At 38.6% G+C, this 13,018-nt stretch overlaps 1 protein-coding gene across 1 annotated transcript in view; it reads right to left on the bottom strand.

Moving 5' to 3' along the window:
• Positions 1-13,018, bottom strand: part of CDH2 (cadherin 2) — a 117,458-nt gene that overhangs the window by 101,883 nt on the left and 2,557 nt on the right. Inside the window, exon 2 of the mRNA XM_071554625.1 lies at positions 4,100-4,214. Within this exon, the coding sequence (XP_071410726.1) occupies positions 4,100-4,214 (115 nt within the window). The remainder of the gene's footprint in view (positions 1-4,099; positions 4,215-13,018) is intronic.

Here is a 13,018-nt window from a genome sequence, read left to right as displayed (position 1 = left end):
AACAGCTGGAATGTAGAGATCAACAAGTCATATGGTAACTCTAATTTAAGTTTTGGTAAGATGGAACCCAAGGAACTTAAGAGAGGTCTGTCCCCCACTGTACTTGACAAAAGCAAATGAACAAGACAAGTAATAAACATATTTTTTGGTCAGTATTTTAAGAAGCAACTTGTCAAGGAAGCACCAAGTTAGGTTCAAATTACTGTGTAGGTATCTGCAAAGTCCATAAAGCCTCTGTATTTATGGTATCAATGCACAAAACCAAAGAAAATGAAGGCTTTTGTCTCTAAACCTATTTATGGTATCAATGCACAAAACCAAAGAAAATGAAGGCTTTTGTCTCTAAACCATACAGGAACTATTATAAGCATCTATAAGGATGTCACAAGGCTATACAGGCAGAAAATCAGAAGGGCCAAAGCTCAACTGGAACATAACATGACTACAGCCTAAAAGACAATTAAAAATGTTTCTATAAATCCATCAGCAACAAAAGGAGGGATAAGGAAAATTTCCATCCTTTGCTGAATGTGGGGAGAAATGTAGTGACAAAAGATGAGGAAAACACTGAGATATTTAATGCCTCCTTTTCCTCAGTCTAATATTAAGATCAGCTGTACTCCAGGTACACAGCCTCCTGAACTGGAACATAGGGACAAGGAGCGGCATGAAGCCCCCATAATCCAAGGGGAAACGGCCAGTGAACCTTCTACACCACTTAGACACACACACGTCTATGGAACTGGATGGGATCCACTTAAAGAAACTGAGGAAAATAGCAAAAGTGCTCAATGAGTGACTTTCCATCATTTATCAGCAGTCCTGGATAACCAGGGATCTCCCAGTTGACTGGAGGTGAGAAAGTGTTATGCCCATTCACAAAAATGACTGGAAGAAGGATCTGGGAAACTGGAGGCTTGTCAGCTTGACCCAGGTGCTGGGGAAGGTCATGGAGCAGATCACCTTGAGTGCCAGCATGTACAGGATAACCAGGGGATCAGGCCCAACCAGTGTGGGTTCATGAAAGGCTGGTGCTGCTTGACTGAAAAATCTCCTTCCATTACTTGGTGACTCACTTAATGGACGGTATCTACCTGGACTTTAGTAAAGCCTTTGACACCATTTTCACACCATTCTCTTGGAGAAACTGGCTGCTTATGGCTTGGATAGATGGTAAAAAAATTGTCTGGATGGCCAAGTCCAGAGCATGGTGGTAAATAGTTACATCCTGCTGGCAACTAGTCACTAGTGGTGCTCCCCAGGGCTGTGTTGGAGCCCGTCCTGTTTAACATCTTTACTAATGATCTGGATGAGGGGATCAAGTGCACTCCCACTCAGTTTGTATATGACATCAAGCTGGGTGGGAGTGTTCACGTGCTGAAGGGTAGGAAGGTTCTACAGAGGATCAATGGGCCACGGCCAACCATATGATCTTATTGCTCTCTACAGCTACCTGAGAGGAGCTTCTACTGAAGTGCGAGTTGGTTTCTTCTCACAGAAACAAGCAATAGGACATGGAAAATGGCATCACCTTCCATGAGTGGAAGTATTAGGAAAAGCTTCTTCAGCAAAAGGGCTGTCAAGCAATGGAATAAGCTGCCCAAAGAAGAGCTGGAGTCACCAACCCTGGAAGTATTTAAAGGATGTGTAGATGTGGTGCTTAGGGACATGGTGTAGTAATGGATTTGGCGGTGCTGTGTTAATGGCTGGACTGACGACTTTAGAGGTCTTTTCCAACCTAAATAATTCTGTGCAGTTAGAGAGACAAGGCAACAGAGATCAGAATCAGGCACACGATTATCCCCAAGAAGCAAATGTCATGTAACTATACTTAACTTGCAGCATCATCTAAATCTAGTTTAATAACCAGAAAATAGGCTTTTGACAACAATAGTATTTCAAAATGACAGTGTAATTAAATTTAAGTCAAAGCTATGCAATGATGGACTGTATGTTTATGTGTAACCAGCAAATTATATGCTTTTAAGCATGTCAGAATTTTCAAAAGAATTAACCACTGCAATAATTCAGCTGAGGAAACTGTGGTAGGAAATGACTCCCTCAGGTCATTTTTCAACCAGCTGATATGGTGTGATACATATTGTTTGCTTCATACAGTGTTTCCAATTCCTACTTCCCTAAAATGCTATGCATTTTAATACCATTCAAGGACAAACCAATAGTCATGCTTCACTCGCTTCTGAGAAGCAAGGGGACAGACTGGGGGAATGGGATGAGTAATAAGGAAGGAAGTCAGTCTGTCATCCTACATTACTAGTTCAGGTTCAGCTAAGACTGGTCAGTCATTATCATCAGGTTTGCATCAGCAGTGACAACTGACAATTAGTGTCCAGTCCACTGTGGTTCACAGTTGGTGGGAAAAGAAAGGGGAGAAATTGTAGAAAAGGTCTTGATTTCATACAGACTGAACAGAACTTTCATAAGACAGAGTAGATCTCTTAACTTGTGTGATCTCCATTTTAAAATGATGGCATGACAGTTCACCAGTAACAAACATCTGATGGTTTCAAGGTGGCACCTTTGGAAAACACTTGTCTGTTATGCTCTTTGTCCATGTTTCTGTCCCCATCTGTGTTTGTTCATCACCCACCAAGGAGTTCCCAGTGCTGAGGCCTACTAGAGGAGTCTATATTAGAGCCATCTATCAAATTCCATTTGGTGGGAAAGTGAGGAATATTCTCTTTCCTTTTTATTATTTTCTCAATTGGCAGAACATTTACTTTAATACATAAATCGCTAAGCTATCCTTTAATAAAATAAAAATGTGTGGTGGTAGAATATACTTCCTTGAAACGGAACAGAAAAAAAGCTTTAGTAACTCAAGTGTAAATACACTAAAGCAAACCAATTCATCCTGCATTCAAGTTTCCATTATACTTCTAACAAAGCACAAAACAGGTCTGGAAAATACAATTAAGAAGAGACTGCTACATACAGCATGTAAAATCAAGACTACAGCTTTTACTTCATTTGTTTCGCAGACTCATTAGAATTTTTTCATTTATATGTCTTGAACTGTGTAGCCAAATTCAAACATGAAAGAAACAACAAATTAAATTAAATTAGTCCTTATTTAAGCTCTATTTGAAGCCATCTAAAACTGATGTTGTTTCACAATTTGTAAATTAGATCAAAAAAAATTATGTTAGCAGTTCAGAAAACAGACAAATTAATGCACATTTTAAAAATGTTGTACTTCTGCAAACTTGTATACTGAAACTTCACTGGTTGGGAAACCTAGGAAAGATACAGAGCATGTGCGTCTGTGTCCTACTCTGTTCCTGAAAAATAGAGACACAAGAAGAACAATGAACCAAATTCCCAACCTGTACAACGCGTGGGCAGATGTACTGACTGCAGAGCATCCCTGGTGGAGGCAAGTGCTTGTTCTCACTAAGCACAACTTGAGCAGGTCATTCTGAGCCTGGGCACTGTGCCATTCAGATACAGGTAGGTGCCAGGGAGAGAGAGCAGTGCACTGTCCATGAGACAGCCCTGGCACTGTCCTGCCTCTCCTGGCACAGCTCCTCAGATAGCCCACAGTGCTGTGGTCACTGACCGAGGGGTCACAGACAACCACTCTCTCACGTTGCTGCCTGTCCTGTTACTTGCTTTCCATAAGTCTCTCTCCTCGGGTTGCCATGAATAAGCAGGAAGGGAACTATCTCTGCGTTAACACGAGGGCTAGGACTGGGTATAAGTGCAGTATTTTTATGAGAGATGTAAAGCAGAAAGGAAATTTTCATTGCCTCTTCATCATACAAACATGGCTCAAGGTATAGAATGAAAAACCAGTGTGATTGCCGTGCTGAAATAAGAATTAGTGGACAATAACAGGAAGTTTTTCAACACTCAATGTTTTCAAATTACAGTCAGAGGGGCACGTGCTGCCACTAATGCCAAAAGATTTTCCAAGTCCTATGACAGTAATCAAAAAATAATCACAGAGCAGCTGATGTTCTTTTCTGAAAGAGTTTGTGCCCTATTTAAGGACGAAAATGCTCCAGAGTGATTTATGGTTACAACTAGAGGAAATGAAAAAAGAAAAAAACCCTCAAAATATGCTTTCTAAGCATACCATTGAGAAGAGGCTGTCCTCCATGTACACTCCTTGACACCACTGCACTGTGAACAACTTCAGGAAATCCAGTCTTGCATGACATATCTTCTTCACAGGTTGCTTTTATCGGTGCCTGAAATGCAAGACAAAATTTATATAATACTTGCAACCTTCATTCACCAGAGAAACATTCCAGTTGGCACATAACTCCATTTTGCCACTGTCCTGTACAAGCAGAATCTTTGTTTCTGAATGACTGCAATTAGGACCGCGAGGGCAAAGGGTTAATCTTTCTGATAACTGGAATGGAAGGAACAAATCCCACTTGTCTGGTAAGATCTAAATAATACACAATCTTGAGTCTTCTGACAACTGAGCATTTCCACTAAACCAGGCATCAAGACTGAAGGGGAATCGTAAGGGGAACAAAAACATTCCTTCCTCTGGAAATAAACGTTGCACAAAACCCTTTGGCAACTTTTTCACAGCCAGATAACTTGAGAGGAATGACTTCAACCACTGCTTTAAAATGCTTTATTTAGAGTATTTCTCTGTGAGGCTGCACCAGAACAAGTAAACCAAGATAAAAAGTTACATTTGCAGCAAGTTAAGAGAATTTACATTTGTGTTAGCTATCAAAAAGATACCATATAAAGCCAAATGTTTCCAATGCAACCTCCTTCTATTTCAAGGGAAATTAAGTTAAAAGCAGAGCAGATTATTATTAAATATGCGCAAGGGCATTGAAACTGTTTCTTCTCTCACTTAAGAAAGTTTACCCTCAAATCACATTCGTAAAACAGTTTCATAAATGCTTTTTTATTAAGAAATATAATACAGAATTTGGAAGCTTGTTTGCTCTGTAGTCTTACATGTTCAGAAGATACTTTTAATAGCTAAGCTATCCAGAACAGTTTGTTGCCTATTTGGAAAGAAAAATAAAATCCCATCTTCTGTGGCAAAGGAGTCAGATTTCTTTCCAGTGGATTGTTTTTGTCTCATTTCAGTACTGCATAAGACAATGACCCACCTTACACGTGACTATGTGAGCACACACGGCAAAACCCCATTCACACTGCAAATGGAAGAAGGGCCAGTTCCCATGCCAACCTGGGCTGAGATACATCCAAGAAATTGCAAGAGCCCTTGCACAATCTTTACTCCTACACGCCAAATAAAGGCCTATCCATGCACATGCCCAGATGAAGTATATGGTCTTTGAAAGCACCAACAACTGTGCTGTTATATCATACTCAAATCTGATCAAGACTTAAATTAGATATTCCTTTTTTACTTTTCCAGATGGGCTTCCATCAAGCAGACCTATTCAAGGCCATGTAAGCATGTCTGCATGCACTTGGCAAAGAAAGATCTACAGGAAAAAAAAAAGGGACAGAGAAAAAGAACATGATGGTGTTATACCCATTCACCACAGTAACCTCAAGGAAAGAGTATTAAAGCAGAGGTGGGACAGGAGCACATCAAACCACTAGGGTTTCCTCAGAGAAAAGGGACTGGAAGGAGGCATAATCTCTCCACTGACACATATGTCCAAGGTGAGCACGTCAATCCCTATGAAAATAATTTTATCACTAATATAAGGAGACATCATTTGTAACACATTGCATTACATTAACACCAACACAGTCCTAAATGTGCAACTCAACACTGACACTAGTAAAAACAAAAAAAATTTGAAAATTTACTACATAAGTAAGGCTCATTTAAACTACTGTATAAGAGGTGACCTCACAATAAATGTGGTGGAAAAGAAAAATAAATAGCCTTTCATGGTATCCTTGAAGCAAAAAAGCACTGGGCGGCCGGATGGGCAGCTGAAGAGATAACAGGATTTTTAACAAGTCTGCACCAGTGTGCCTGGGAATCTTTCTGCCATTGCAGTAATCTATATGTACTAAACAGCTCTTATAAACTGAAACAATGCCCACTGAAACAAAGGCTGGGGGACATGAATAGAGAGCCTTCTTTATTCTTTCATTTGCAGCCATCAATTTTATCCGGAAACAAAAGACTGTACTCTGTTCTCCAAAAACAGCCCTTTGTAAAGATTGTTTGAGAACAAAAACACAAGGGAAGGAAGAATTCAGATTTTCAGCAATTCTTAATTGCCCTATGTTAAGCATTCTGAATTAAGTTCGAGTTGCAACTTCAGACACACTAGGTCATATCAAGTTCAGCCTAAGAGTACTGCAAGACTTAAACCATTTTAACTCCAAACAAAGAAGGATACTGAAATATTTTTATCCCCTTATCTGGAGCAAAAGGTGAAAGCTAGTGAAGATTATGGGACATATTATTGTAATTTACAGGGATTTGTGTAATTAGTACAATTCCCAAGACTGTTTCAAACGCAAGATAATATTACTTGTATATTCATCTACAGAAGGACACTACTCTAAAAAAATCTTGTCTTTTAGTTGGAAAGCACCTACCTTAGTTTGCATCCACATAAAGCCTACTCAAAGCAGTTACAATGCTTTGAATAAGTTCAGCACTTGGAAAATTCTCCTCTCAAGTGCTAACAGACTGCTAAAGCAAAATAGTTACTACTGAAAAACTACTCTGCTTTCCTCATCCTTCAGGAATTTAGTAATTTTTAACTGCAAAATTAGTAATAAGCATTGCTATCTCTCTAGCACTACTAGCTAGAGAGCTAACACTAGTCAAACATGGTGTCAGACCATGCATATAAACTCAGTACTCTTGGATTTCAGATTAAATGCAACATGCAAACTGCAATTAAGAAGCAGTATGATGTAAATTAGAAGTCTGAATTTGAATAACAAAACTCTTATTCAATCAATTAAAGTAATTCACTATCTTGATATACGTAGTTAAGCTTGCAGTTTTGATACCCTGCTCCTCAGTTACCTTAGTTTCATGTCTAGAAATCTGTGGTTTAATTCCAAGTTTGTATTCCAGTTCCATTAAAAAAAAAAAAACACAAAACCACCACAACAACCTGTTGACAATCTCATTCTAAAGGATTCGCATTTATGTCTTTTTCTAAATATCACCAGTTGTGAAAAGTTTATAAACAGAAACAAGATTAAAGCCAGGTATTATTTCTTCACTGGTACTGAGAGTTCTGGACTAATAACCTTTTCTAATGTTCACAGTTTTTTCTAAGTAGACACATTTAAAATGCAATTCCAAACATCTGGAAACACCCATTTAAAGAAACATCTGTTTCAAAATGTAAGCTCACCACCTCCTCTGTATATGCCATACACCACTGGAGTTCAGTAGTAGCTGTTAATCTGAAATATCAAAGTCTCTGGTCTTCTATTGTTTACATCTGCACGTACCACAACGTAAGATTTTTTTAACAGCAATTGTACTAAAGTGCAAGGGAAGCTGTTTTTGAGAGACTGCCTTCTTTTATCATCAATGTAACTTACTCCTATAGGAAATTAAGCCTAGGTAGTAAAATGCATCAGAGAAAATATCATACTATAGAGTATAATTGGACACAGTACAGCTACTAGTTGCAAAGTCCAGCCAACTCACAGGACATTATTGAGTGAAGTTCAAAACAACGTCTGACATAATTATATGTATGACAAAGCAGGAAGGGGGTATTTGAGCTCTTCCTCCTTAATAACCAACATTAATTTGCAGTTATGACAGTAATATTCAACTCAAGCACAGATCACAAACATTTGTGACTCTATTTAAAGACTGGGTGTTTCTTCATTAATTTAAAAGGATGGTACCCAATACTCACTTTCAGCTTAGGTTACAACTCAAGGGACTGTTCTGTCCAGTTTTAGCTTTGTGCACAGACATATGACACAGTGGAATATGCTGTAAAAGGTGGGTGCTATTTTATAATAAGTTTCTACTTACTTTCATAAGGCACGCAAAAGATACTCTGCAGGATGATAGAAACATCTCTGAAAAGCTTTATATGCTAAAACAGAAAACGTTCAGCAACTCTTGAGAAAATCTCTGACTTACTGCAAAGGAAAGCTGCAACAGTTCATACCTCTACAGTACTAGCACTTCAGCAAATGCAGCCAAGCACAATTTGTTTTCAACCACAGAGTGCAATTGGAGAAAAAGAAATATGCCTTTCATTCAAATTGTTCAGGAAGCCAAAAGCTTCCAAGGTGAGTACCAGACCTCCTCCTGGAGGTCATTCGGTTACAGTAGAGAGGGCTTTAGTTATGCCATCTTCACTTCCAGTTAATGCTCTCCTTCATGGACCACAAGGTCTTAGATCAGAAAATCCAGGTTCTTAAACCAACAGTTAGAGCTCTCAAGCACCTTCTCCAAGTAACAAAATCTGCAACTTCTATGCTACCATCTGGTTTAAAATAAAATTGCTTTAAACCACCAAAGGTTCATGGAATCATAGAATGCCTTGGGTTGGAAGGGACCTTAAAGATGATCTAGGTTTCAACCCCTCTATGATGGCCAGGAACATCTTCCTTTACACCAGGTTGCTCAAAGCTCCATCCAGCCTGGCCTTGAACTCTTCCAGGGGATGGCACATCCTCAGATTCTCTGGGCAACGTGTTCCAGTGCCTCACCACCCCCAAAGTAAAGAATTTCTTCCTAATATCTAATCTAAACTTGCAGTCTTTCAGTTTGAAGCCATTCCCCCTTGTCCTGTCACTACCTTGTAAAACTCTTTCCATCAGTTACTGGAAAACTGCCATTAGGTCACTGAAGCCTTCTCTTTTTTCCAGGCTGAACAATCCCAATTTTCTTACTCATTCCTCTATCCCTTTAACCATCTTCATGACCCTGCTGTGGACTTGCTCCAATGAGTCAATATCGTTCCTCTGCTAGGGTCCCCAGAGATGGATCCAGTAGTCCAGGTGGAGTCTCACCAGAGCAGAACAGGGACAGAATCCCCTCCTCTTGACCTCCTGGTCACACTGCTTTTACTGCAGCCCAGGATATGGCTGGTTTTCTGGGTTGTATGCAAACATTGCTGGCTCACGTTCAGCCTCTCATCTACCAGCACCCGGAGTCCTTCTGAGCAGGGCTACTCTCAATCTCTTCATCTCCTAGCTTTATGAACCATGTTCATAGCCTATTCTGTTAACTCCAACTGAGAGACAATGTTCATTTGCTTTACTAAACAAAGACTCACTTATTTAGTATATTCAACATAGCTCAAAACCATCACCCAGTGTGGACTTTCCTCCTCCCTCAACTACGAGAACATGGAGTGCTGCATCTTTCAAAACATGTGGTTCTTCAAGTTAAGTCACAGCTCAGAGTAGGATACCTTAAAATTTCAACTGCAGTAACAAAACCAAATAGAATTTCCCAAATCTAAGTTACATTTTTTTGATAATAATAAAAAAACCAAACAAATCAGTCCTGTACTGGACCATAAACACTAATTTCTCTATGAGAGGAAATTACCTGTCTCTGATTTGGTAATAGCCATTGTATTGCTCACACTGAACATCTCAGCCCATGAGAACTGATGCTAATGTGTACAGGAGGATGGTACTTTCTCCTGACCTTTGGGGAGGCCATGCAAGGCCTCTTTGGGGGGGGATCACAAAATTTTAACTATGTCTTCAGCTTCTGCTGGGTGATAATTACATGCTAATTATAAGGAATGGAAAAGTCCCTAGAGGAGCCTGTTGGTAAAAATATATTTTTTAAATATGTCAAGGAGTGCCTAGAGGAGAGGATAAACACGCCTTTTGGAAACATGATATTTAATTAAATACACGAATACCGACTAAAACTAAATGGTTTAAGTGAAACACTGGAAAGATTTGGCAGTGATATACCTTCCATCTTGGAAGCTGCTGATCCTGTATCTGTTTTCATAAGCCATTTAAAAATAGAAAGCCTAATTTCCCTTCTTTATTCAAATGGAGCTCCCATGATCTTTCAATGAGAACTGCAGGATCAAATCAAATGATGAATCATGCAGACCTGGTTATACACCTTTCAAGGTGAACAGCAACACAGCCTGGCACTCAGCTGATAAAGGTCCATCTCAGACCACTGACAAACTACAAATGCACTTTAGCAAAATACAAATCTTCACTGAACTCATCCTGCAATAATATACGTCTTTCTTTCCTCTCAAGGCTCGCTTCTTTGTTTGCCAGTATTAACTTCGCTAATGAGTCAGTCCCAGTTCAGTGGCAGATGGTACTTTACCATCTCTACTGAAAAAGACGTCAAGTATTCCTTTTGCTTTTATTACTCTCCACCACTGACAAGTCTCACCGCACTTTAGCCACAATTAGTGCCACTGGGTTAGTGGAAGTGCAAAGACTACTCGGAAAGGCCACTACGGGTTCCTCCCATGCTTTATAACAAAAAAATAAAATAAAAATGCCAGGGAACATTACAGGTTGCACAGCCTTTGGGGAATGAACTTGTGTTTTGTATGTGTACATTGTTTGAAACAAATTCTCATCCTAATGGAACACTAGTGAACTACTAAAACTATTGCAAGTTTACTAAACTTTTCTGTTAACATACAAAAGCATTTACAAAACCTACGAGAAACAGAAAGAGTTTAACTGGCAAATGATTCTCTTACTCAGGCAGGAAAAGCCATTCAAGAACTCCTCCTCCTTATCACATGACAAAAAGTCCCTTACACAATACTGTCTGTATTGAGTAAAAATAACTTTACTCACAGTTCCTCAAGCTATTTTTAAATATCCACATCCAATTCTGTCACAACTAAATTGTCTTGTGTTAGTGTTTCATTACTAAAAAAAAAAATAGTACGTTATATTATTGATATAAAAGCATCAATAAAACCAAGATAGAACATGACAGGGTTCTTCCAGTGACATTTCTGGAAGGTCCTCCAACTTCTGGGAGCAGAAAGGAAAACAACAGTTAGAAAGTTTTTGATTTACACATTCTTGACTAGATGTAGGTCAAAAATATTATAATTTGGGACAATATTTAAAAACTGGTGTCGCAAAAATTATACATTCATCTTTCTAGCATGCTGAGTTGCATGTCTAGGTAGCAGTATTACCCATGAGAGAGAGAAGTAGAAGGCTTTCTAAAAAATACACATTTATTAAAAATACATATATTGAGAACACAAGAGAACATACAATTTCCATTATATAAGCAGCATAGTATTTCTGAGCTTGCTACACTATCTGGGCAGATAATCAGATCTTGTTTAGTACACAAAATTATCTCCTGCTTTGTCAACCAATGATTTGAATTCCAAACTTATTGTTGAACCGGACAACCTATCTATCCTATAACAGATACAAAAAGTAGATTTTAAAAAACTATTTTAACAAAATATATATTTAAACAATGTATTTGGTTTAATATCCAAACAGATTTTTTTCCCTTTCAGTTCTGCAATTATCTGAATTTTGAGGATGTGTCAGTGGTATCACTATCATCTAGACCAGACAGACAAGGATTAGCGCACTTTGCTGCAATATCCTGCCAGATTTAACTTTTCAAATATTCTTTAAAGACAAAGCAAAACCAGAACAGAAATACCTACATCCAAAAAGGCTAAGGTACTCTCATATCTATCCTTGTCTGGGGCTTATGAGATGTGTCATAAAATGCATTCAGTTAACTTCAGTTCACTTTGTAAGGAGTTAATGATGTTGGAGTCTGTTAATGGAGTCAATAATTAGAGACATCTTAAAACTCATGCTTACACAATCATATATTGACTGTATTGCTTAAAACAAACTAATAAAAAAAATTCAGACATGGGTATATTGTGAGAACATGTACCCACAACAGGAGATCTCACTGCCACTTTTGCAGAAAACCATGCTAATATTACTCATACCAAATCTGCCAGCAACTATTGCTTGGTCTGATTACTAGAGGGGTAGACCTGGCAAGAAATGCCATTGCCTGATTCCCGGCTGAGGCAGCTTAACAGGAGTGTCATTTAAGGTAGTAGCTTTATCACCTGGATACATTCGCTAAGACCTGGAATAAGACCAAAATTGCCTGCAGAGGGTAATAACTTTAGTCCTCTGTCATCATAATTCGAATTCAAACCAGTCACCTAAGCTTGAAAGGCTCCAAAACTGCTTTATGGTTTACTTGCTTTTGATTTAGAAACAGACAACATCCATGGAGGGCTTCAATTACCTTGTATATTAAAAAAATTATTCCCTTTTTGAGCACAATTTCTACTCCCCTTTTTTCCAGTTTGTTTCCAACAGTACTTTCATCCCTGTAAACTCATGCTAGCTTTCCCATTCCTTCTTCAATCCTGTTGCATTTGCACTGTTGTTTTAGCCAGAAAAATAGGACTTGCTCCTTTTATCGTCTCTTCTGTCAGGATTGTTTTCACATAAAACTCCCAGACTCATACTGATCTGCTAACTAGTAAAATAAAACGCAGTCTTCATTCTCTTCTGTCTTTCACAGGTTATATATCGCCAAAACTCTAAAGCCCTATTTCCTGTACATAAACAACATCCACAGATCTGCCTTAAAATCTGGTTCCAGTTACAATCATTCAAGTAATTCCATAATGTCAGCTTTTCTACACCACTAATAAATAACAAATTGATTCATAACTGTAGAAAATAAAGGCAGATAGCTATTGTGTTGCAGAGAGGAAAAACTAAGAGGAAAGGTTCAACATTTCAAAAGAACCCCATGGAGATACTGTCCTACAAACCAAAAGTAGTAGGTGCGATGACAGGGGATTAAAAAGTTAGCACTGCACCTAGCTTGTGACGGTTCTTTGCAGTATGCATGAAAGAAGAAGGGAGAAGGAAAAAAGAGCTTTTCAAAATGAAAGTGTTGTACAGACACAGGTCTATAAATCTGATTTCATACCCAACTTCCAATTTTGTTACACACTATTAAAAATCAACCCTAACCTGATTTAATGGATACCCAAACAAGGGGGAAATTGGATTCCCCAACCGTAACGTGCCAGTGACACCAAGTGATACATAAAAGCAA

The sequence above is a fragment of the Pithys albifrons genome, chromosome 4 (genome assembly GCF_047495875.1).
Source record: "Pithys albifrons albifrons isolate INPA30051 chromosome 4, PitAlb_v1, whole genome shotgun sequence".
In the NCBI taxonomy this organism is placed as follows: domain Eukaryota; kingdom Metazoa; phylum Chordata; class Aves; order Passeriformes; family Thamnophilidae; genus Pithys; species Pithys albifrons.
The sequence above is the reverse complement of the archived record's forward strand: the minus strand, read 5'-3'. Positions and strand labels throughout refer to the sequence as shown.